Source organism: Staurois parvus, unplaced genomic scaffold (assembly GCF_062004578.1).
Source record: "Staurois parvus isolate SC_StPar_1 unplaced genomic scaffold, SC_StPar_1.0 ptg000392l, whole genome shotgun sequence".
Classification (NCBI taxonomy): domain Eukaryota; kingdom Metazoa; phylum Chordata; class Amphibia; order Anura; family Ranidae; genus Staurois; species Staurois parvus.
Window position 1 is genome coordinate 1997307 of NW_028318188.1, and position 26834 is coordinate 2024140.

Below are 26834 nucleotides of genomic sequence, written 5' to 3' on the forward strand. Positions count from 1 at the left end.
CTCCTCATTCGGAGAAGAGATCTACACCGCTTCATAAAAAGGCATTCAGAAAACTGTCTCCTCTGAGAATGCCAGAGAACTGAGCAGCGATCATTTACCGCTGCATGATAAAAGGACACCTTTACGCTCTCCAGTAAATCAGCCCCACAGAAAATGCATTCTTGGTGCCCAACTTGTGTTTGTGTCTTATGGTGCTTTACTTCTGTCACAACAAACCAGATATGTGAAAGGACAAATGACACTGACAAAAAGCAATCACAGCTGGGACCACATAACCCCGCCTCCCTCGCCGCCATATTGGGATTGGCGGAATTGTATTAGTTCTGCTTCCGCACTTTCCTATTTCTGCCAAAAAACAAGACTGTACATGAACTAAACAGATGCCGTTTCCGCAACATTCGTGCATTTTAATGAGGTGTAATTAAGTGATGTATTTCTTCTAGCTCTTGAGGGGACGGGAGGTCGTGTGAGCAGTGTGACGAATCTGCGGAAAAGGTAGCGGAAGTGTGGGCGCCGCCATCTTTTGCCGGGGCTCGCTGACTGTCGGAGGCCTTCGGTGTATTCTCCTGTGGTGTAGTCGCACGGACAGAGGCCAGGATGTTCGCGGGGGCTCCGCGGAAGAAGAAGAGCAGTGGGAAGCAGCAGGCGGAGCTGTTGGTGTTCGGCTATGCCTGCAAGGTGTTCCGGGACGACGAGAAGGCCCTGTACCATGAGCAGGGCCGGCACCTCATCCCATGGATGGGAGACAACAACATTCTCATCGATAGGTCGGTTGGAAGCTCATGACAATTAACTAATGTAACCCAGTCTGATCACTTCTGTTTCCAGGGGCTGCTCTGACTCCTCCGCTGCTAGACAGGCCTGTGTGTCACTGCATCCTACCATGGGAAGGCCCTATTCATACAACCAAGGACACACCACTGTCATCAACACACATATCTAGATATAGTTAGATCACAGCATCTATAGGCACTGTACAACCGTAGTGTGTACATATACACCGGGTACAATCCCTCTAGGGCAGGGGCGGCAAACTGGCGGCCCTCCAGCTGTTGCGAAACTACAACTCCCATCATGCCTCTGCCTTTGGGAGTCATGCTTGTAACTGTCAATCTTGCAATGCATCATGGGAATTTAGGGACTGGCTGGAGGGCTGCCAGTTTGACACCAGTGCTCCAGTGTATTATATATAATAGAAGCCTTGTAGGGTGTGTGTATATGTGTGTATATGTGTGTATATATATATATTAGGGATGCACCGATATTGGTATCAATGCTGATACTAAGTATTTTCACAAGTACTTGTACTCATGAAAATCCTCGCGATACCTGAAACCGGTACTTTGCAGTGCAATCTGCGCCAATGGACGCAAATTGTACCTCAAAGAGTAGCATGTACTTTCAACAGGAATGCGGTGCAATTCCTGTCCAAATCGCATGTGGTGTCCCCACTGCTCCTGTGTGAACCCAGGGTTTTTGTAGCCCCAGTTCACATGGGTGGTGCGCAGAAACCTCCCTGCACTGATTCCATGCTGAGCGGAGAGTGGGCGTGTGGGGATGTATACTGTGGTGGCAAATGCTCCGTATTCTCAGCTGTAGGAGGGGGGGAGAGAGCGGTGGGGATTTAAAATCCCCGCTGCGTTCTCTCCTCTCCTTGCTGGGTTGATATTTCGGGCTAGAGGACTTTTGAAAGGTCAGCACGGTCACATGGACGGTGCTCACCTATCAGAAGCCGTCTAGCCCATACTGTCATCCCTGCAAGGAGAAGAGAAAGCGGTTGGGATTTCAAATCCCAAGACCAGTGGGGAAATCACATGCGATTTGCACAGGAATCTAATTCCCGTTCAAATCACGTTAGTCTTTGTGGTGCAATTTGTGTCTATACATTCTGTATGTATCAAAGTATCAGTACTCGTGCTCACTGATCAGAAAAGGCTATTGGGGTGTGTGTGTGTGTGTATATATACACATATACATACACACACACACCGTGGGGTTGATTTACTAAAACTTGAGAATGTAATATCTGGTGCAGCTCTGCATGGAAACCTATCGTCTTCCAGTTTTTTTTGGAAAAGCTTGATTTAGCAAGCTGAAGTTAAAAGCTAATTGGCTACCATGCATTGCTGTACCAGATTCTGAGTGCTCCAGTTTTAGTAAATCAGCCCCACCGTGTACAAGCCCTGTAGTATACATGTGTTAGAGGTACATTATAAATACAGAGACCAATACCTGCAGTATATACCGAGCTGGTACCATTGGCATCTCTGCACCAATCAGCCATAACTTTATGACTACTGACAGGTTAAGTGAATAGCATGGTTTTTCTTCTTACAGTGGCATGAGAAAGTGGGTGGGATATATTATACAGCAAGTGAACATATTATCGATAAAGTTGGTGTGTTGGAAGCAGAGAAAATGGGCAAGCATAAGGATTTGAGCGACTTAGGGCAAGATTGTAATGGCTAGACACTTGCTGACCTGTGTCCACAGCCAAAAGCATCTACAAGGGGAACTTGGGTATCAGAACTGGATCACTGAGTAATGGGAGAAGGTGACCTGGTCTGATGAATCACATATTATTTTACATCATGTGGATGGCTGGGTACTTGTGCGTAGCTTTCCTGTGGAAGAGATGGTACCAGGATGCGGAATGGGAAGAAGGCAAGCCAGCGAAGGCAACGTGATGCTTTGGGCAATGTTATACTTGAAAACTTTGGGTCCTGTCATTCATGTGGATATTACTTTGACAAATACCACCTACCTAAACATTGTTGTTGAGCAATTACACCCTTTCATAGAAATAGTATTCCCTAATGGCAATGGCCTCTTTCAGCAGGATAATGCTTCCTGCCACAATGCAAAAATGGTTCAAGGATGGTTTGATATGTTGACTTGGCCTCCTAATTTTCCATATCTCAATTCAATCGAATATCTCTGGTGTGTGCTGGAAAACAAGTCACATCCATGGAGGCCCCAACTCACAACTTAAAGGACTTGCGACATTGCTTGGTGCCAGTTACTACAGCATATGTTCAGAGGTATAGTGAAGTCCATGCTTCAACAGGTTAGGGCTGTTTGGTGGCAAAAGGGGGGCTTAATATTAGGTGGATATTCATAATGTTATGGCTGACTCTTAATAAACAGACACTCTCCTGTCCCAGGATCCAGCGATGTGCTCACCTGGGCTGTTCTTTCCCTCAAGCTTCAGTCGCCAGTGTCGGCATCTCAACTGTGGGCACCCAGCTATGACCGCTTGCGGCTTCACAGCCGGGTGCCCACTGCGCATGTGTGAGCCATGCTGCACATTGTGTATGGTCCCACAGTCTTCTGGGACGTGTGATATGTCTCAGAAGACTGCGGGGAGGGAAGTGGAGAAGAGAACTTCCGCTTGGATCCGGATCTGAGTGGGAGCGGGTACCTGTCAAAACCAGGTACCTGCCTCCCTCAAAAAAAAAAAGTGCCATTTGGTGAAGAGAAGGGGAAGAGGCCTTAAAGTGAGACTTCCCTTTTGGGTGGAGGTCTGCTTTAAGTTCAGTTGTATGCATAAATGAGGCGGCATGGACTGGGTCTTAAAATGTGCTGGCAAATATATGTGTACAGCTGGACTTAAGAGGTTAAAGCTTTTATCAATCACTGGTTTTACATCTACTTTAAAATACCAGCCTCCCAAGAAACATGATGGCCCCTTGGGTGAGTACAGATGCTGCAGTAATTTTAATTCAGAAGACAGAGTACAGCAGGCAGCACTCACCTATTTAATTCAATGAGACTGCAGTGCAACCATGAGCAAAATGCTAGTTCAATGTATCCCCATTCAGCTGTGAAAAAATAAAACCGTAGAAAAATAGGTTTATTTAGTTCCAGTGTTAGTGCCATTGTGTTTTTAATTAGGATAAAATGTGAACTATAGATCCTAGGCCAGTTTTCTCTTTGATATTGATAATATATTAAGAATAAAAAATCTGCTAAATCCAAAAGCAGAAATGTAATTCTTAGATTTTTTTGGCTGCATTAGTTTTTTTGAAGGGGTTTTTTTTTTTCCCCCTGTTGATCCGGTCTGTAAGTCTGTTATTCTCTGCTTACTTTAACAGACCAAGTGGTCAAGCAAAAGTGGCCGTTAGAAGGTTGAGACTATTTACCACTGACAGTTGCTTACTTTATTCCCCCCCAAAATGTTTGTAACTGCCTAAAAGGTGTTAGTTTGGAGTTTGGCTTTACTTTGGTAGTCAAATTAATTTTAAATCTGCTAGTTCATCTAACACCCTCTCCCCAAACAGACAATGCTTCTGCCCAAGTGTGTTTCTGTTGCTCTTCTATAGAGTGGTAGTGTGTTGTTGGCCAGATCACCAGAAGAAAAAAAAAAGTGAAAACTAATGCAGCCAACACATTTAATGATTGGTAAGCTGCAGTACATGAACTTTTTGTCTTTTGGGTTAATACTGCTCTTTAAGGTTTGTTGTAGCTCCATTATTAAGGGGTTAACATGGTAAAGTAACTTATTTGAAAAGCCACGTTCATTATTTTATCATTTTCACTTTTCAATAATGCATTACCCAATAATACTGTTCAGACAGTTGCTTCTAGAAAATACACTGTTTCCCTGTCTCTCCGTTGTGCTCCTTTATCACCCTGAGAAACAATTCCCAGTGGAGACTATGAAAAATAAATATATATATATATATATATATATATATATACATACATACATACATACATACATACATACATACATACATACATACATACACACACACACACAAGAAGTGGCTGCAGGAGATCAGTATTGCTTATTGTGCTATCCATTTTTCCAGGCATGTGGCGGTGCCATTAATTTGTAATGGTGCCCCAGTGCATCTTGCTAATGTGTTCAGAATCTTGCACAAAAATGCATACTAAAGTACAATGCAAGATTTAAAAATAAAGTTGAAATGAATGAGCTGCCCTAAGCCAGACGCCACCGATTCACGTGTGCATCTTTGCACTTCCATAGGTGTGAATGGAGCCTTATACATCCATGTGCTCCAAGGAGTACAAACACAACCTGGCAACCAAGACATTGTAAGGCTGCAGTTTGCCTAGTGTGTCCATTACCTGGAATAAATGTCAAGAAAAACCAAAATGCCTAATAATACAAGATCAGGCCTTTCTGACAGTGAATGGGTTAACAGCAAAGCTCAATACTTGCAATGGAAAGGTTGATTTTCACTTCTTTTTCATGGATTGCATAGATGTTTCCATTCAAAGTCATTGCTGAGTATCTCTGTGGTTCTCCTAACAATTTAATGCATTAAGGGTGGCTCATTTTAATTTATTAAGATGCTTGGTCATGTGAAAGGCTTACAGTTTTTGTTCCCCTGACTTGGGTTACTCTGTAACAAAGAAATAATACATTGCAAATGAAAGCCCTTGATTGAAATTGTGTGCTCTTTTTTGTGCTTGTTTATTAACTATGGCTTTTCTTTAATGGTTTATTTTTATATTTACAATACTGGATAATGATAGTATTTTTGTCAACACAGTATTATACTTGCAGTACTTAGTGTATGTTGAGGAGAAAAAATGAATTGTCCTCTTATTATGTAGTGCCTTCACCACAACTTGATAGGACCCGATTAGCAAAAGCTAATTAGGCTTTATGCACACTGGCTTAAAGAAATGCTCCTCATAGAGGCGTTTAGCATTTTGCCTGTAGAAGCAACTAATGTTATTCTATGTGTCCATACACATTATGTCATTTATAGACATTCTTTAAGCTCAGCATTAAGGCTCCATGCACATTAGTGAGGTTTTTTTTTTAAGCTCAAAAAACGCGGATAATAGTTTTTTTTTTATTTATTTTTTATATAGAGGGTTAGCATTTTATTATTCAATATAAAATAGTGCAGCGCTAAATAAATGATTAATATTGTCTACTAAACGCATTCCACTTGAATGAGTGTGTAGATAAACATATGGAATGCGCACTCACCAGAAGAGCTAATGAAAAGCGCGTTGTATCATAAGCTCCTGAACATGCCCTAGTCCTTCGGGTGTAAAGGGAGGAGAGAAGGGGCTGGGAGCATTGAGGGCTGAGTGTGAAGTGAATGTACCATCTTCAGTGAATATCCCAGCACCCCGGTAAAGCTTGATTATTGGCACTGGCTATCAACTCCCAGTAACATTGGGAAGATCATCCAATCCCCGGCTACACACCTGATTACACCCAAAGGACCAGGGCATGTCCTGCGGATACAGGAGACTGTGTACTGCAGATGTGAGGGGGTGGCTGAGAAAGGCAGGAGAGGAGTAGGGTATACAGTGATTGGCTGTCACTATATGTCAGTGCCAGTTTTTAACCACTTCCAGGCCGGACACTTTTACCCCATTCCTGTCCAGGCCAATTTTCAGCTTTCAGTGCTATCACACTTTGAATGACAATTGCGCGGTCATGCAACACTGTACCCTTATGCATTTTTTTGAGACAGATAAAGCTTTATTTTGGTGGTATTTATTCACCACTGGGATTTTTTTTTTTTTTTTTTTGCTATGTAAATTAAAAAGTCCAAAAATTTTGAAGTGTTTTTCTTATAAAATTTTGCAAATAAATAGTATTTCATCATAAATCTTGGCCAGAATTTATTCCGTTTATATTTTTAGTAAAAAAATAACCCAAATTAAATTAAAAAGTCCAAAAATTTTGAAGTGTTTTTCTTATAAAATTTTGCAAATAAATAGTATTTCATCATAAATCTTGGCCAGAATTTATTCCGTTTATATTTTTAGTAAAAAAATAACCCAAATTAGTTTATAACCAAACATTATTTTTAAACATTTTTTTTTTAACTTTTTAAAAAAAATTGTATATATATATATTTTTTTTTACATACTGTCACCCTAGCAGTACAGTGTCACCATGGTGACACTGTACTACTTGTGGGGGGGTGATGATTTTTTTTTTTTACACTGATTGCTTTTACACCCATAAAGTATGTAAAAGCAATCATTTCTCCTCTCTAGCTGCATTCCTGCAGCCATTGAGAACTACTGAGTGAAATGTGATTGGGCACAGCTTGTCACATGGTACAAGGCTGTTGTGAATAGCCTTGTACCATGTGACCTCTATGATCATTCACAGATTTCAAACGTAGTAAGCAATGATGTCACAAGTGACATCTTGCTTACTCTGCATGTGATCACTGATTGGCCAATCAGTGATCACATGATCGGGACCTCGCACAGAGGTCCCATTCGACGATCGGTGTTCCACTGTGTCCAGAGGACACAGCGGGCACCGGATCGCGGTGCTGCGTGCTCCCAGGGAGTGCGCACTAGCAGGGTGCGGGGAGGCCGTTTATAAACGGCCACCCGCCCCTGCACTGCCACCGTCTGGCTGTTTATATACAACGGCCTGGATGGGAGGTGGTTAAATGTAATTATCGGCTTTTTGTTTTCTTCATGATAGCTCACAGAATTAGATGTCACTTCCCCCCCAACTAAAAGAAACAAAGTTTCCTTTTAGTCTATTTCAACATGTTAAAATAAACCGTTTCCTTTTACTTTATTTCCCCAGATAAATGAAACATAGTTTCCTTTAGCTTTGGGGAAAGTGACATCTATTTCAGTGAGCTATAGTGAAGGAAAAAAAAAGCCAGCAATTGCATTTAAAAACCGGAACTGACATATAGGGGTTTATTTACTAAAGCTAGGGAGTCCAAAATCAGACTCCCTTCTGCATAGAAACCAATCAGCTTCTAACCTCAGCTTGTTCAATGAAGCTTTGGCAATGAAACCTGGAAGCTGATTGGTTTCTATGCAGAAGGGAGTCTGATTTTGGACTCTCCAGCTTTAGTAAATAAACCCCATAGTGACAGCGCCTCTCTGTATACACTGCTCCCTCACTGTATACACTCCTTTCCTCCTGCCCCCACCCCTCCCCCCTACAAGGAGGACCTGTCACACCTGTATGTTTTCACATAGGGGACGATTGGTCCCCCATGTGATAGCAATAAAATCATACGATAAAAGAAAAATTGGAGCCTCCCCACATACGCAGAAATTTCGGTTTCAGTTATCGGCCACATGCATTCTGAATTTTTAGTGTCGGTTTTGGCACCAGAATTTTCATTTTGGTGCACCACTAGTTTTTACAGTACATTTAGAGGGGGAAACAATCTAGAAAAAAGCTGTTGGGAGCATTTTAGTAACGTTTAGCGTTAAAGTTCAAAAAATGCTAATAGCCTAAAATAGTGTGCATGGACACATAGGATAACACTATTTAGCTTCAAAGAACAGAAAACAAAATGCTGGTAACAGCATTTAAGAACCTAAAAAACGCTAGTATTCAAGGAGCCGCAGAGGCAAAAAAAACCCCCCTTCTGTTTTGTATTTTTGAGAGTGGTTGTCTGGCAGAAAAAAACGCTAAACCCTCATAATTTTTTTTTTTTTTTTTAGCTAGTGTGCATGGATCCTTAATCTACCAACAAGTTTTTATATTGCCAGTGAAAACCAATGCAAACCCAAGAATACAAATTTATTTACCAAATTCCTGGTAGGATTACCTGCACAGGTTAAGCAGGCACATCTTATTTCTCAGGAGAACCCCACTCACATGCAGGCATACTTCTGTTTTGTAAAGAATTTTGTCTATATATTCGAGTAAGTCCAGCTCCTGTACTGTCTTTTTTGGCTGTAAGTGTTGCAGACCTACCAGGTCTCAGTGCTATGGACTTGGGTGCTATGTTGTATCTTTGGCTCCCTCTTCTCCTTACCATTCACAAAATGAGGCCTGAGGCTGTGTGTGTTATAATCGTGCCCGGAGTTGGGTTTTAATCCTTTCACTGCCACTGTTATACTTAGTGGCAACAAAACCTATGTGCACCCCTGGGAAATAACTGGTTTTCTGCAGTAATGTGCCATGAAATGTGATCTGATCGTCATCTAAGTCAGTAGCTGAACTCAATCCCTGGAATTCACAAAAACTGTCAGACAGATTTTATAAAATTGAGCTCTAAAAGTGCTGACGAATGCGCCAAATTCATGTACTTGTTTGGAGCTTGAATTTTGAGCAAGCTGTACCACTTTTGGAATGCAAGCAAGACACTCTCAAAATCTGTCTGCTCCAAATTTTCTGTACGACAAGGTCTTTATATAGTCCACGATTGTAAGATACGAACTGGCTTTTTTTTTTTTATTTTGAATTTGGCACATTCATTGCACCACAATGTAAAAGTGGCGTATGTTAGAACTATCTGAATTTTGTGCACAAGTCGCTGTCAGAACCAAAAGTGTTGCAAATGCTTTACTAATTTGTCGTAATACATTAACAATAGAGAATAACACCAGAAAAGTGGCGCAGAAGCTTTGAACCCCCCCCCCCGATTGCTTAAGTTGATAACACAAACAATTCTAATTGTTTGTCCATAAACTGATTACTTTAGTGAAAGCTAATTGGAGTCAGTAGTTTGCACACCTGACGTCCAGGTGTGGTTTAGAGCTGCTTTGATCAAACATCGTAAGATTGCTGTTCATGAGAAGCATCAGCTGATGTAAACAATGCCTCACAATACGGAACTTTGAAAACTTTTCAAAAGTATTTGATGGAAAGGCATAAAAATCTCAAAGTGCTTAAGCATCCATCAGTCAACCGACAAATTGTAAATGAAGACTGTTTAGTACTGTGGCTACTCTTCCTAGAAGTGGACTTTTTGGAGTTGCCCAGACCTTAACCCCATAGAGATGCTGTGCAATGACCACCAGACATCCCTACAAATGTGTCTGAGCTGAAGCAGTTTTGTAAAGAGGATTGGTCAAAGGTTCCTTCTTTAAAATTGTGCAAGGCCTATGCAGAGCTACAAAGCGCTTGTTTGAAGTCACATTATTGCTGCCAAAGGAGGTTCAGCCAGCTATTAACTCCACGGGTTCACTTACTTTTTCCTTCAGCACTGTGAATATTTCATGGGTGCAATAACGACACAAGAAATTAGATTTCTTGGTGTGTTGTCAGCCTAAGCACTTTGTGTTTGTTTTGTCAGATCACATCTTATGGCAAATTACTGCAGAAAACTCATTAATTCCAAGGGGTTCACATTGCTTGCCAGTGTGTTGGCAGCAGCGGGAGGTTTTGCGCACACGCTGCCAGGATTGTGTGTAAATTTCACATGTTGACTGCCAGCGTTAAGATGAAAATGAGCCCGCAGCTGTACTGCTGCCTAATTGCTTCTGCAGACCTGTAGAACAGGTCCTTCCCTTCCTCGTAGCACATTTTCCTGGGCTTCACTCCCCTTCCTACCCAAAAAAATGAATTCCACATCCCCAGTGTACACACACATACAAAGATAAACAAATGTGTCCAGGCATCTATGTGAGAGAAATGATAGGGCCATCATTTATGGTTAATTCGAAACTGATAACCTGTAAGTACTTTGAAATGCCTTGCCTATAGAACATGTGGTGTACTGGCGTTTATCACTGTTTGACATGTTGGGTGTCTAGTCACTCGGCCCATCCTCCTGGCCCTTTAAGGGGTTTCTGACACCGGGGGGGGGGGTTTAGGGTCAGAGAGATTGGGACCTTTCCGTGGGACGCCGACGTGCTGGGAGCACGTGGGGCGCGCGTAGCACGTTTGTTTACAAATGGTACACAAATATGCGGCCACTCAGCATCAAGGACCAGCTGTGGAAAGGACGCATATTTGCATACTGTCGGTGTGAAGAGATTAAGGCTGTCAGCAGATCGGCATCTACAAATTCAACACTGTGCCTAAAATGGAGAGCATCTGAGCATGTGCAGAGCAGGGTGAGACATTGTATTACTGGATTTTTAATAGAATGGGCACTTATATTTTATGTTTTACAAAGCTATACCTGCAAAAGGGACCGGCCTGAAGTGATCTAGCAGGGCATCATTTTCTGAAGTTCCACTTAATATCATGTGACATTGGAATGAAAGTATTTGTCTCTTGTGATGCACTTGCAGAGATCTTCAGTGTAGTCATTGTACTACACACATATATATTTTACCTTTTTCAGTCTCTTCTGTCTAGTTGGACATTGTTTGATTCTACATTCTGCAGCTTGTGTGAGCTCTGAATAGGCAGATCAGTAATCCCTACTATGGATTTCAAATATTGTAACTTTTGTGGATGGTGGTGGTGGTAGGGAGGCTTTGTAGTGAAACCATATCACTCATCTGATGTGTTTTGCTACAAGTATCCTGTTGCTTATAATCCAAAAAACTGTAATTCTAAGAATGTTTTGTTTCTTGACATCTGGAGGAGTAATAGTGACTGGTGAAAGTATGCAAAAGCAGGTTTATAAATTGTGCTGTTGCAGGAGGTGTTGGTTTTTGCAGAGTATTTTTTTTTTTTGTTCTTTATTTGGTTTGATACAATTTGCAGTCAACCTTTTATCTGTTTTTTTTTTTTTGCTGGCTCATAAGGAAGCAGAATATGTTTCGGTCTCGCTCTGCAATTTTTCTTGATGTGACTGTAAGATTTCCTTCATTGCTTCACGTACTTGGTTGTTGTGCAGTGTACTTAAATAAGTTTGATGTCTGTTGCAGTTGTTGTTTGGCTTGTACATATCCTACATTTGTTTTTGTTTTTTTTTCCCCCAAAAAAAAATTTTATTTACAAGGTACAGTGCTGTAAATGCACTGCTGATCTTGCAGTAGAAGCCTGTAAGTGGATATTTAGCAAATTTGTTTTTTTATGTATGATGTGGTTTATTGGTTGTTTTGGAATTCTGCAGTTATACTCAGCATTGACTGATGTTTCTGCAGGGAACTTTAAAGTAGAACTATAGGCAAAACCTTTTTTTCTTTTTTTTTTTTTTTTCCTTTTCCTTTTGAATAGAGCACGGAAGGGCCCATAAGTAAACAGGAAGTGAGAAGAAATCCCTGAAAATGAAGGGAATTCCTTGGGGACCCCCAACTCACCAGAACTAGGAGGAGACACTTACTTTCAATGATGATAAACAGAAACAAATAGGGTGAATCATCTTAACGGGGGGGGGGCACAGACAGCAATAAAAATTGACAAGGGTTCAAATCCCTTTCCACTCTATCCAAAACTTAAAAAAAAAAAAAAAAAAAAGTTTTGCCTTTTAGTTATACTTTACTGGATTTATTTTTTTGCTCTTTGCTCCTGAACTTGAATTGTTCTTTAACCTTTTTAATGCAAAAAGCTCCATGTCTTGAGCTCAATGTTTATAAGCCCTATTTTATGTTTTCAATAATTTTTGTAGGAGGAAATCTTCGATGGACTGTCCAGTTACATTTTGGAGGGGATCGGCCTATTTTTCTTTTCTGTTTCAGTTGTGCAAAGTATTGACTAGTAAAATCTTTTTCCAATGAAAGAAATCTTACATGTGGCAGTAAAGATGCCAGGAGTCCATATCCACTACTGCTGGATGTACATTTCTTGTTGATCTCCACAGATGTCTCCTGTATTACGTATACACTCATTGATATGTTTTGATTTTAGATTTTTGGAACTTGAACTGCAAATTGTTTTGTAGATTTTGGACTTGCTATAAACTTGATAATTTTTTTTTCATTTGGAAAAGATATGTTCTGAAGCCTTTTTTCCAGTTAGATGAACTGTATGACTATAAACACCATTAAGTGGTAACATCTGCTTAATGTGTTTGTAATATGTTCTGCTATAATATAAATCAGCTTTTAATTTAAATAATTCAGTTTGTAAGTTAAGGAGGTTTTGCTTTATGTATTTCATAATTCTAGACTATATGCTGTCTTTGGTAACATTTATTTTGTCAGTGGCCTAGATTCTCTTCCGCTGTTTTGGTGGCTCTTTCTGTTCTTTATTATAATTGTACTGTGATCTATTTTTATGTAACATGGCCAATGTATTTGTTTACATTGGATAATCACGCGGTTGTGTTTTTTTAAATTTTTTTTAATACATCTTATTTACAAAGTTTCCAATATTCTTGTAGGCTACTTTTCACTTGTCACTGGCACAAGGGCAAATAGTCTTGACTGTAATTTGATCCCTAATTAGTGGTTTCTGTTCTTACTGACAAAGCCTCCTTAAAATACATATGTATGTTTCTATTGCCATGTATGTGTGTGTCTCTCTACTACATAACCAGAACTTATTTCTTCAGCCGTTTGGCTAAGGGTGGAGCCTAGCCATGATTTTACCACCAAGGGATCCACGCTTCTCTGGCGAAGATTTCTGCTGCGGATGCGGACTAGCAGAAAGAAGCGAGAAAATATCCAGCGTTTGGTTCTTTCGGATAGGTATTTATGTGTTCGGGTTTGTGTGAATGTAAATTAGAAGTTTCCAGACACCCCAATTGCACGCGCATAAAACAGTATTCGTAGTGGTTGAAAAGCATACGGTAAGCACTCCTAATGCATTGCTAGAAAACAATGGACATTAGAGCTATCATTTTGAAGTTACATGAAAAGGTGCAGATCTTATACAGACTAGCAGTAGTGAATGTAGTATTCTAAATTTTATCAAGTACATCTAATAATGGTAGAAAAAGTTGACATTAATCAGAGCAACGTGGTTTCAGAAAAATGCAACATGTTATGGTGGGTCTAGTTTTATGTCAGGGCAGTTTAGACAGGTAAGTTCAAATAAAGCACTGAAGCTTACAGTACTTGGTTCTTACCATGGTATTCATGTTGCAGGTATGATGGGCGTGGTCATTTGCATGACCTATCTGAATATGATGCAGAGCACAACTCATGGAACAGAAACTACAATATATCTGAAGAAGAAGCTCGTATAGAAGCTTTGTGTGATGAAGAGAGGTATTTAGCGTTGCATACGGACTTGCTTGAAGAGGAAGCAAGGCAAGGTACATCAACTATTTCTGATCAAAACAGAAGTCTTAAACAGTACCCTTGTGTGGAGTGAAAATACATAACAAAGATGCTTAAAGCTTTCTTTATTTTATACTCACTTTTTCTGATATCTGTTTGACAGTACCCATTGGAGTGGAAAACAGCTGTCTGAATGTGGACCACAGGATAGTTTTATTTGCCCAGCTTTTCTGTTCTCTGGCGTCTACTCTTTATTATAGCTAGTGTAGACACATTTTCAGAAAACTGAACTTTGTCTTGCACTTGTCCTTTTTGTAAATGCAAAACAATTGTATTTGAAAAAATGAGTGTGTTACTGCAGAAATTTGATTTAAAAAAAAAAACAACTTTTCTTCAGACTATCTGATTGAAGTATATTTGTATTTCCCTTCAAGAGGAAGAATATAAGCGGCTAAGTGAAGCCCTTGCAGAAGATGGAACATATAATTCAGTGGGTTTTCAATATCAGAGTGACTACTATGATCCTTCACAACCCACAGAAGAAGAGGAGCCACAAAAAGAAGACAAAGGTAGATTTGTGTTTTTTTATTTTTTCTTTAATATAACTTGGCTTTTTTTGTTTTTTAAAGAGAACATCCTTTTAAAGCTGCACTCCATACAAGTGGCTTAATACTTTAGAAATACATGAATTGGAACTTTTTTTTTATCTGGGCAAGGGTGTGCAATTGCACACCACGTTTGACCCAGAAATTCCTGCCAGACAGCACAGCCAGGTATTTGGCCTCCACTGCAGTAATGGCACAGTTTGGTTAGGAAAACAGCCCTGGTCTGCTGATTTTATTATTGATGTAATAACACGGTTACAAGTCCTCATTTTAGCTCGCTATTTTTTTCTCTTGTCAGCATTTTTATCCGCATATGTACACGAAGCAAAGCCGACTACTGTTCCTGCATTGCGAATACGTAATTTTATCAATCCCTTTTTTTTTTTTAAATAGACCCTTCATTTTAATCTCACCCATACTTAAGCACCCCCCCATGCAAAATCACTAGGTCTAATAAATTAAAAAAAAAAGTATTATCCAATACTTTGGCTTTCAGCCTGTTGCTTAGGTGCCAGTGAAATGGCATGGCCTTTCCACAACCTTCTAGCAAACTGTAGGACCATCTAGAGAGTGATGGACTTAATAGGTGATAAAGGGATAGATTAAGGCTGAACACAAGGCAGGTATATTAAAAAGGTTCTAGCATTTAAAGGGTTAGTTCACCTTTCTGCTCTTCTTTAAAAAAAAAAAAAAAAAAAATCAGCCATGCATTCCATGACCCCCAGCACACTGAAAGCACTGTAAACTTGCTTCTCCCCTATTGCTTATCTTTTTGTTCTGCACAGCCTGTCTGCAAAAGGCTATAGGTGGTCACCCCATGCTGCTGTTGAAGGGAGAGAGAACACAGTCAGCATGCGTGAAACTTGAATGAGCTCGAAGTGGCTGCTGGGGGTACACTTCTAATGTTCTGCCCATCCTTCCATTTAGCCATAACAGAGGAAGACTGTACACTTCAAGGTTTATTCAGGCATAGTATTGCTCTGCTGAAAAAGGGCAGCTTTTTAAAATCTGAACGGTGCTTTGCAATGTGCTGAGGGTGATGGAAAGCATGGGGGATTTTGTTTCAGAAAAAGAGCAGAAAGGTGAACAAACCCTGTAAAGTGTTACTAAACACAGGACCCTGCAATCACTATATCCGGTCTCCCACAGTAAACAGAACATGGAAATGCAGTTATTTTAGTACATATAAACCGCTAAATACCTTTTCTCATCAGCAGCATATAGCAGTTTTGTGACTCCTATCAGTGTCCGGCCAAGCACTGGTTAAAGCTTGCAGGTGTTTTCATTTTTCTCTTCACTGTCCTAGGAAGCTGTATGACCCTTAACCCTCTGAACAGTGCTGATTGGCCGTATGTGCAGGAGCCTGACATTTCTCCTGCGATCTGCTGATTGCGGGTACAATACTTTTTTGTAGGCTCCTCCTTTGAAAAAATAAATAATAAATACATAAATGTTTTATATTTTATAATTAAACATGAGCTTGGCTTTTAACCAATACTGTGTGTAAAAAAACAAAAACAAAACTATATATAACGCATCTAGTATTTAAAACCTGAGAAGATATTTAAAAAAGGTAAATTTTTTGTAGAGTTAGAACCCAAGGCCTCATGCACACGGGCATATGAATATATGCTCAGAATATGCTTGCTTTTTTTCTTCTAGAGGTTGGCAGAATAAAGATGCTTCTAATATTGTGTATGTGTGCACGTTTATGCATGTATGCTGTTGAACATAAATACATTTTGCTGGCTTGAATAATAATTTATTCTAGCTACTGGAATACATTTATATGCATACATGCATGTTTATATGCAAACTCACTTAACGTATGCTTCAAAGCTCTTCTCACAACACACCTTTGCCTCTAAAATCTTTTTTTTTTTTTTTTTTTTTTTTGGATGCTACATAAACAACTAATTGGAAGACAGTTTATTGGAAGACAATGGGTCTAACACATCTACAGTTTAAGCAATGTAAGTTAGGAATAACCTGACATGCATCATCACAATACACACTATTCGTTTTAGGTTTTCTTTGCACAAATAGAGAACATTATAACTCCCAGAGGAGGCTATAGAAAACACTGCACAAATATACAAAAAGTCATTTCAGCTATACTCTCATTACCACTTCAAACATGATGCACTATAGGAGGCATATTTTTGAAGGTATGGGGGGGATTTAGTCCCAATAAATAAGCACACAATTTCTGTTTAATTTTGGATAGAGAAGAGTTAAAGGCTAAGTCCTGTTATCTGGCCATGTTTCATATTATACCCACATTTAGGGAATGTTCACATGAAATGGTCACAGTCCACAGCCACTCAAAGCACCCCCACCTGAATTTGGATGTGGTTCTGCCCTCAGATGCCTGTCATCATTTTTTAAATTGGGCATGACTGTACTTGGCCCTGCTCCACACAGCGCATTATCCATTCAGAGATTTGTGAATGGAGAAAGACTGCAGGTCTAATCTGCCATCGTGGCAGATACTCCTTGATCTCAGTGACACTTTGAATGATGTCACTTGTAGTCCCATTGCTTCTTCCTCTGGCCCCATAACCAACTTCATGAGGCTGGAGGAATAGGCTGCAGGAGTATGTGTATTGCAATGATTTACAGGTTCCAATTCAAGACGACATTTTTTTTTATATCACTGTGGGCGCATTTATTAATGTATTTATTTATTCGATAGTTGGAATTGGCCTTTAAAACCCCTTTTAGGTTATGTTTGCCATTTGTGTCCCTGCTGGGGTGATCTACCTTCACTTCCTGTTCTTGAGATTCAACAGGGAATGAAAAGAGAGCTCACAAAAGTAATAGGAATTCCCACTACACAGTTGTCACTGAAATATTTACCACTCTGGATGACTTGCCCTCATCTCTTCTTCTGGGCACATCTCTAAAATGTTGTGTTTCCCATCAGTTTTTAATTGACATTGGTCACCAGGACTAGTAGGGGTGATCTCCCCAGTGTGAAGACCGCAATAAGAACTTGACAGAGGGCCTCTAAACCCCTTCCCCTGCTTTATCCATAAATGCAAAGGTTTTGCTTTGCATACACTTCAAAGTAGATCTAAAGTCAACACCTTTCTTTTAGTTTGGGTAGAGTAGGGGACAGTTAGATCTGTAAGGTTTGTTTGGCTGCCTGTGTCCCCACTGAGATTTGCCCTAATTATCTACTGAGCAAACTTTCCCAGCTGTGACCATAACTAGAACAGAGGGAATTTTTTTTTTAACAGGAACACTTTGATAACAACTGTCTAAAGCTGGCCATACATTATACAGTCTAATTGTACTTCCTTTGTACAATCCACTTCAATTACTAAAACTGTAATATGAGGACAAACAATCCATTCAATTTATCACATCAGACAGGTCCTTGCTGTACAATCGGGCTGTAGAAGAAACTTCCCATAAATGTAGAGATTTCAACTCCCTTCCTGTTTAGTCTCTGGTAGGGATTCGATCATCAATAAAAAGAAAACAAAACTCACAGGATTCTAACCTACTCTATCAGGAAAAAAATGGTTTTGAATGACAGTGATAAGCTTTACAATATGAGCTAATCTCTCTACTTTTGCCATCAATATACTGGCAGTCTCTTGACTGTAATAATTAACAAATAGCCAGAACGATTGTGTTCATCTTGGCTCATTGGTATTCATTGAGAACAATGGTAGTATTGACCCTGAGTAAATACACATTTTCCTTTGTAATAATGTTAATATTTTTTGCATGTATTTGATTTTGCAAGTTGTACAACTGTAAGCATGTTTGATAAGCTGACTGTAAGTAACGAAAGCAAGAGGAATAACAAAGTGTTTGCCAACTTTTTTTCTTATGGTTGAATTGGTCTGCTTTGCTGGTCTGAACCTCCTTTCTTCTCAATAAATAGCTTTCCAATTTGACTTTGACATTTAAGCAGAAGTATAAATGCTACCTCTCCTGTTTTTGTTCTCTTTCTGCTAAAGCAGCAGTTTCCAATGTTCTTAACCTGTAAAGTCTCATAATGGGTGACTCTGATTCTTTTATGAGCTAATTGTAAATGTCATGTTTTCAAACTGCCATACTCACTTTCTGTCCAATTAGTTGTTTAGGACAAAATAAATGTTCTTTTTAAATGACAGAGTTGTCTAAAATGCTCTGTATGTTGAGCTTCTATAGCATTCTGTAGTTCAGCTAGATGAGTGGGTTGGCAAACACATCAGAACCCTTAGGCTGTAATGTGGGGACTTTTTAGAGTTGTCTGTTTTCTGGTTAAGCCTTTTGGCACTTGTGTGATGTTTTCTTTTATTTATTTATATAAACCACATAAAGGATGATTGTACCTCTTTAGAGAAAAGAACCCCCCCTGCACCTCCACAACCTGTGCATTAGTAGATCTTATATAATTGTATATTTCATATACAGAAGAAAAAGTAGGCCTAGTGTACAGCCTGTTCTTCTAGAAATGTGTTTGTTTTTTCTTTTAATTGTTTTTTTTTTTACATTAAAGTTTTTTTGGTGCTTGTACCAAGCTCATGATGGAGTGCTCAAACAAATAATGGTAATCCTCTGTATTGTGTTGATCTGTATGTCCAGTCTGGTCTATCAGCCTTAGCCTGGCAAATATCCTGAAACACATTTACATTTAACCAATTCATAAATAAGGCTACATTTTTTTATTTTTTTTTTTATTCCTCCTCCTTTTTTTTTTTTTTTTTAAATTGACAAATATCTTTGATGCAGTGGTGCAGCTCATGTTACTCTGCCTAATTGAACAGCAATTCTTATAGAGGTGTTGCCATGGTCATTAGCATTAGAAAAGTATCTACTGAAGCTGACCATTCTGTTTAAGTTACTGGGTAACTAAGCATATACTAGTGTAGTGCTTTTCAGTTTCAGAACCATGGCATAGTCCCCCGTCTAACCCTGTCTCTGAAGTCTTGCCTAGTGATTAAGTCCACTTAGGTTAAAACATCATGATCTTCCTTACTGAACCCCTGGGGCATGATTTGAAATGTCCCATTAAAGCTGTTTTTACAGTGTTAAGGCTGAGGCTTGATTCACCCTGCTGCATATCAATTTTGATCTGACTTATTGCAGTTATGTAGTACAACTGGATGCTACTCTGTTACTACTTTGAAGTGGTTTGCATGTTCTGTGGGGCCAAAATTGTGCTGGAATTACACCAAATTAAAGCAAGAACATTTTTCCAAAATTGCACTGCGTTGAGTTGCATTGATGTGAATGGGCACCATTGAAAACAATGAGATTTCCATTGTCAATTGATTCTGTGCGACTCAGGTCACATCTGAAATCACACTTAAGTGAATGGAGCCTTAGGGACAGAGTGCTAATATCATCTGCTGAGAGAAGTGCCATTCTTTTCACTCTTTTGTCATTCAGCTTGGAGGAAGCACCATCCCGCTGCTGTTCTGCTTCTGAAGCACTAAATGGATTTATAGTCTGTCTCCACTCCAGGCCTAAAGTGACCTGGTCACCTCCTGGGGCATGGTACTTGGTATCCTCAGAGGGAACTGGCACCTGTAATTTGGCACCAATATTGTTAGTGTTTTCTTGATCAGTCTTGGCTCAAATGGGTGAGGATGTGTCCTCCATGTCCACTTAGGCATTCTTTTAGCTGTTTGTAATCAGCCACTGGGGCATTTGCCCACATAGACTCTAAGCGTGCTCCGGTGCCATGCCCTGCAGAGTCTGTCCTTTCTGAGTTTTCAAATCAAGCTGGGCCTGTGATCCTTGTCAAAACCTATGACTCAGATTCAGTGTTCCAACAGTCTGCCTCTGAAAAAGTACCAGTGTCCTTTGCAATTAACTCAGATTTACAGGGGGTTGTTTGAAACCTTTTTGGTGCAATATGTACTAACCTGTTTCTGGAAATTCAGCCTGCAGTTCTAGGCCTTTGGTGTTTGTAGGGCTCCTATAGCTTCAAAGATGCTTTGACTAAACCTGTTATGTGAGACATCCTCTATGCGGAATAAAAATGTTCAGAAGGGTACTGTACCCCACACAAGATTTTTTTTATTTTTTTCCTTTTTGAAAGAGAATTTTGTCAATTGGTGGTCAGCATGGACACACCATACTACTAGACTGAGAGTATGCTCACCCTTCAGGACTCCACTGGCAGGCAGCTAGTGTCCCTCCTTTAATCCCAGCTTGAAATGAAGGGTCTGGCACTCTGTCCTGTGTTGATAGTTACTTTAGTCTGTCCAACCATGTCAGAACATGTACAACCCCAATTCCAAAAAAGTTGAGATGCTGTGTAAAGTCTACATAAAACAGAATGCAATGATTTGCAAATCTCAATCCAATATTTTATTCACAATAGAAAATGGAAGCCATACAAGTCCATGGTTCCTCTTTGTTGTATTTTTTGTTTCAAGATGTGCCAAATATTTTCAATTGCTGAAAGGTCTGTCGTGCAAGCAGACCATTTAAACACCCGGACTCTTCTACTACGAAGACATGCTGTTGTCATAGATACAGTTTAGTATTGATGGTGCCTTTCCAGTTGTGCAAACTGCCTATTTCATAATCACTAATGCACTCCCATACCATCAGAGTAAACATTTGAACTGAGTGCAGAAAATAAGTCAGAAGGTCCCTCCCCTCTTTAGTCCGGAGGATACGGTGCACATGGTGCCAAAAAGAATGTAACATTTTGATAAGTGTGACCACAGAACAGTTTTCCACTTTGGGCCAAAGCTCATTTAAAATGGTTTGTTGCAGAGAAGACTGGGGCATTTTTTTGGAATTATGTTGAAATATGTCTCCTCCTTTGCATGATAGTATTTTAACTGGCAATTTTGGATGGATTGGTGAACTTTGTTCAGACAGTGGTTTTTGCAGTGATGTTTTACACAGAATCCTGCCTTTTTTTTTTTTCATGCAGTGCTGGCTGAGAGCCCGAATATCACGGGCATCCAATATTGCATTTCTGCCTTGTCCCTTGTGCACAGAGACTTCTGCAGATTTTCTGATACTTTTGATATGTGGTGTAGATGCTGATAACTTTAAAGTATTTGCAATTTTAGGAAAAATATTCTGAAATTAATCAACATTTTTTAGACTCAGCTTTTTACAGATGGGTGAATCTCTGCCCATAATCACTTCTGCACTTCTGAGACATTCTGATTTCTAAGATACTCTGACTTCTTAGATGCTTTTTTTTTTTTTTTTGTCTTTAAAAATGTGTTTTGTGTATTCTATTGTGAAAAAATATGGGCTTATGAGATTTTGCAAATCCTAGCATTATGTTTTTATGTAGATTTTACACAGCGTCACGACTTTTTTGGAAATAGGGTTGTATATTCCCCCTGGGATTCCCTCCATTCCTGGAGTATTCTCCCACCTTCATAGAATGGCAGAGCAAATGTCTGGAGCCTTGTGCTTTAGTTGTGATGACTTGTTATAAGCATCTAAACGTGTGTCTCTGTACAGATATGCAAAACTCTGTGTGATTGGGTTGCTGATGCTGTATCCAAGGAGTATGTATACTGATTAACCTTTAAGGGGCATAGTCTCCTCACGTGATGAATCCTTCCTTTCTCTTTCTGCTTTTTTGGTTGTAGGGACTCCTAGACTCTCTTAAAGCTTAACTCCCTCTCATCCTCTTGGGTTTGAAGCTAGGGGTCAGCTAACACCTCTGAAAAGCAGCCTTCAACGTTTGCCTTCCTGGCATTTTGGTGCTCAGGACACTTTTAGCCCGTTTCTGGCACCTTAATTTTTTCCTTACAATTTTTCTTTGGCTATTGCACAAGCAATATAACTGTGCAGGTCTTACTGGGCTCCTGGTACCTCGGGAACCATTTTTCCTTTCCAAGTGGGGACTTTGCTTGTGGAGCTATAACCCATCCAGACTCCCACTCCTTTCTAAAGGAGAATCCTATATTTCTGAGTACTGTTCAGCCTTTTGTGGTACCTGGTACCCCCTAAACAGAGAGACTGCTTGATCTACCAGTTGCCTGTGACCATCTCTTGCAGTTTCCTACCTTTCACATAGACTCTCAGACCTGTTACTGTTCAGAGCGTTGGACCTGGTGTATACCCTAGTGCCCTTTCTTGGCATCCCCATTGTGGGATGCTCAGACTACTTTCCCTCAAACTCAACTTTTTGGACCTTTTGCAGGCAGAGACCCTTCTGAAGGGCCTGATAATTGGTCAGTTTGTTAGTCAACGCTGAGAGTAATACTCTCATCCTTGCTGTCTTCCTTTAGAGATGATGCATTAGCATCTGGCTGTCCTTAAGTGGTGGCCACTACACTGAAGAAAGGTGTTTGTGCACTTGGGAGCTGCTCACTTTCTGCATGGCAGGCATGTTCGGAGGTCTTTGTGAGACTTGCTCACCTGGAGATGGGTTTTATCATATGTGGCTGATCTGCAACTGCTTGAGGAAGATCCTCTAGATCTTTTCCTTTTCCTACCCTTAAGCAAGATAATGTTCTTATTGTGGCTAAAGTTCCTTTCCCTCGCTCCATGGCTATGGATGCTTCACTTGACTAGGGGTAGGTCTGGAGATCTTAGAACCTTGTTTGTGCCCAAGGTTGGGCAGGTCCTGGAGAATCTTCTGTCGGGAATCAGAAATATCTCCAGATTTTAAAGTGGATGGTTCTTTGCTCAAAGTCTTGTTGTAGATTTGTGGTATAACCTTCATTTCTACCTCCCCTTACAGGGCTTCATCTCATGCACCCTACCCTTTTTCAGTTGGGCTGACTTCATGGTGGTAACCTGTTCTCTGCCAGCTTCTGGGTTACTTTACTATTCTTATGGGATATTATGCTCTGATGATCTCACATTTGTTGAGTTTGTGAGATTAGTTGCCTGGCCAGAAAACCTCATTTATGGCAACTTTCTTTCATGAGCCCAATTTGGATTGGAATTTAAAGCTTGGGCCTTCACCGGCTGGTCTTCTCCTATGAACCTGTTTTTATTTTGCCCAAGTTTCCCTCTGGGGCTTGTTCTCCTGGGAACTTGTCCCAGTGTTGTGGGGGTTTTTTTCTTTTGACCACATCACATTTTGTTTGGTTGATTTCTTCCTTATTGGGTAGTTATTTTGCTCCACCTGCTATGGTGGGTTTTTGGTTTACAGTCTCTTGCTGGTTCTGGCTAAGTGTTCCTTTTGGGTTGAGTCATTCATTCTGTTTGCTGGTGATCTTCTCTTCTAGTCTTGAGCATTGTGTTGAGTCTCCTGGCCTTTCCTTGATCGATGGCAGCTTCCTCCTGTCTTGCAGAGGGCATCTCCTCCTCTTGTTTAGATTCGGGCATTGGTCTCTAAGGCCCTTGTTACGGGGTTGTCAATGGCTTTTGCTCACTTCTCAGTTTTATTGCTTTTTGAAATCCTGACTGTATCTATTGCAATTTGATCACACCCATAGTTCATGGCAGCGCATGCTGCCTACTTTCCCTCCTTTGGGAGTCCAAAGGTACAGCAGGTCTTCAACAATCCTAGCAATGCTCCTGTCTAACAGGTCCTTTCTACTTGATATCCCCCACACTCAAGGAGAGTTAGCAAAAAAACAAAAAACGAAAACCCTTAAAAATAAAGCTGTGAACAAAAACAAATTTAAAAAAATTCAACTACAGCTTGAACACTTTTCCCCTGGAAAAACGGAGTGCTCAAAATCCCTCGGGACTGCAATCCAAGCCCATTGGAGGAATTCATTCTTGTGGGACTTTGAGCACCCAACTTTCCACATAGACACTGGTGAGGCACAATGACATAATTTCTTGGGCATAAGGTAACTTTTTTTTTTTTTTTTTCTTCTCCCTTTCCTTTTTCTTTCCTAAAACTAATTGTTAGAGAGGGAGGTCTTTGCCTTATTATTTTCAAAGAACATGGACTATTTTTGTAATTTTTTTAGATTATCTATTAACATCCCAGTCATATCAAGCCCGACTTTGAAATCATGTGACTTACAGTGAAGTCGCACAATTTCGAAGTCGGGAGAGATGCTGATTTCAGGTGCGATTTGCAAGACATCTGACACAGATGTCTATGCAAATCGCACCAAAAGTAGTACATGTACTACTTTGGAAATGGAGCAGCACAGTGGCTAAATGGTTAGCACTTCCGCCTGGAAGTACTAGGGTTGTTGGTTCGAATCCCAACCAAGGCAACACCTGCCTGGAGTTTGCATGTTCTTCCTGTGCCTGCATGGGTTTCCTCCAGGTACTCTGGTTTCCACACACACTCCAAAGACATGCTGGTAGGTTAATTGGCTGCTGTCTAAATTGGCCCTAGTATGTGTATGTAGGAATGTAAGTTAGGGAGCTTAGATTGTACACTTCTTGAGGGTTAGGGACAATATATATGTAAAGCGCTGTGTAAATTGATGGTGCTATATAAGTACCTGTAATAAATAGAAATCGATGTGGCTCTGACCAAGTAGGAACCACACTGATTTGACCGCTGTAATTGCGGACAATAGGGTGCGACTTGGCATACAATTTGCAAGTCGCATTGCATGCAAATCTCATGCCAAGTCGCACCCGATATGACCGTAGTATAAAACAATTGCTATATAATTGTTGCAAATTTTTTAGATTCAAGCGATGTTGAAGATAATGAAGAGCCTTTTATTGCACCTGAAGGCCTGAATGTGCCATCTGATGTAGAACTGGTAAGTTTAAAATAAATTCTCATTAATTTTACACAAGGCTATTTGTGGAATTTTAGTGGTTCTTTGTCTCCTGTTATCCCCTGCATTGTTTTCTCCTGGTAAATTCAAGGAGGCATGCTCATTTGTTAAGTATATTTTTTTGCGTGTAGTGATAGTAACTACGTTTGTCAAACACAACATTTTAGTAAACAGTACACCAAGGTAATTTATACTTAAATATTTTCATTGAAAAATTGGTGTACAGTAGAATACAAAAATATAGCAGCAATTGCCACCTACATGGTGAAATGGAGTGCACAATCATATTCATAGAACAGTTAAGCATATGAAAGAAAAACATTATTAGACATTGGTGATATGTAAAAAGAACACCATCTCAACCACGTAGCAAACTGCCCAATAATCAATGAACCCAGATAAAAAAACAGAAATGCACCAAGACTATACAAACAATTCAAGAGAAGAGAAAAAGGAATTAAGAAGAAAGAAGACAAAATGACAAAAAAAAAAGGGGGGGGGATACCAAAGGGGGAGAGGAGATAGGGAGGGTCAGCTGCAGTACTTTTAAGATATAGAAATATAACTGATCCACGGTTGCCACGTCACCTCAAATCTAGAGACATCATTATTGACACTGCTTGTAAGTTTATCGTTTATCATTATCCAATTAAGTTTTTGTTTAACCCCGTCTGGCGGGATCAGTGATTGTCTCCAACTTCTAGCTATGGTAATGCTTGCCGCCAGTAAGAGGTATAAAATTAATTTAGTTGATTTTTTTTTGGGAATGTCAGCAGGTAGCAAATAACGCCACTTCCGGAGATCTACAAATATTAATTCCTGTTACTGAATAGATAAAATTAAACATTTGGGTCCAGAACCTGTTCACTACCGGGCATTTCCACCAGATATGAAACATAGTTCCCTCTTGTCCACAGCGTCGGAAGCAACTAGGTGATACAGAAGGGTACATTTTAGCAAGGCACGTAGGAACCAGATACCAGCGAAGTAGTGTTTTTATAGTTGGATTCGATAAGAACCGTATTGATAGAAATCTTTGATAAAGTATGTGCCACCTGCCGCCAAGTATCCAGGTCCAATGAGCGATTCAAATCCCCCTCCCATTGAGTCATATAAGATAATTTCGTGAGTGGATCAACAAGGGAAGCGTAAAGAATGGACAAACGACCCCTCATCATTCCAGTTGCCTCACAGGAGACCTCTAAGGGAGTGAGTGAGCAAGGTTCTGAAAGTAATTTGAGTTTGCTAGTGATAAGAGATAAGTTGGTAGTATCGAAACAATTCCCCAGGAGGCATCTGATACTTTATCAAAAAGCACTGAAGGGAACGAGGACGAAGCCCATCCAAGTAGTCTCCGATACGTAGCAAGCCCTTATTCATCCACCATTGGAGCACCGACGGTGATAAGCCAGGAATAAACTCGGGATTGCAAAATACCGGAGCCAGAGGGGTATGTGGAGAGAAGAATAGTTTGCGAGCTCGCCATCTATCCCAAACTGTCAATGAATAGGACAACGTAGGACACAGAATAGTAGGACGCAAACGACTTGGAACCCACATGAGAGCACCAATAGCATAGGGATGACAAGATGAGGCCTAAATCCCAACCCACTAGGGGACGTACCCCCTGGCCGTAGTGCAAAATAACTGTGCTATTTGTGCCGCCTGAAAATAGGCCAAGAGATTAGGAAATTCCAAACCGCCATGCTCCTTTTAAGGAAAACTACGTTTTCCCCTCCAGATAAATCTGGAGACTGCTGCTTTTAATAATAGCAATTCCCTCTTGGGAACCATGATCGGTAACGTCCTA

At 40.2% G+C, this 26834-nt stretch overlaps 1 protein-coding gene across 5 annotated transcripts in view; it reads left to right on the plus strand.

Moving 5' to 3' along the window:
- The first annotated feature begins 499 nt into the window (after positions 1 to 499).
- The window catches only part of SFSWAP (splicing factor SWAP), a 233342-nt gene continuing 207007 nt past the window's right edge, over positions 500 to 26834 (plus strand). For 2 of the 5 annotated variants that reach the window (XM_089686133.1, XM_089686135.1), the window contains exons 1-5: positions 635 to 767; positions 13110 to 13245; positions 13645 to 13814; positions 14214 to 14348; positions 24930 to 25006. In XM_089686133.1, coding sequence (XP_089542259.1) covers positions 668 to 767; positions 13110 to 13245; positions 13645 to 13814; positions 14214 to 14348; positions 24930 to 25006 — 618 coding nt within the window. In that variant the 5' untranslated portion in view covers positions 635 to 667. Of the gene's footprint in view, positions 768 to 12224; positions 13246 to 13644; positions 13815 to 14213; positions 14349 to 24929; positions 25007 to 26834 lie in introns of all 5 variants that reach the window. The other 3 variants (XM_089686134.1, XM_089686136.1, XM_089686137.1) reach the window with 2 other exon arrangements.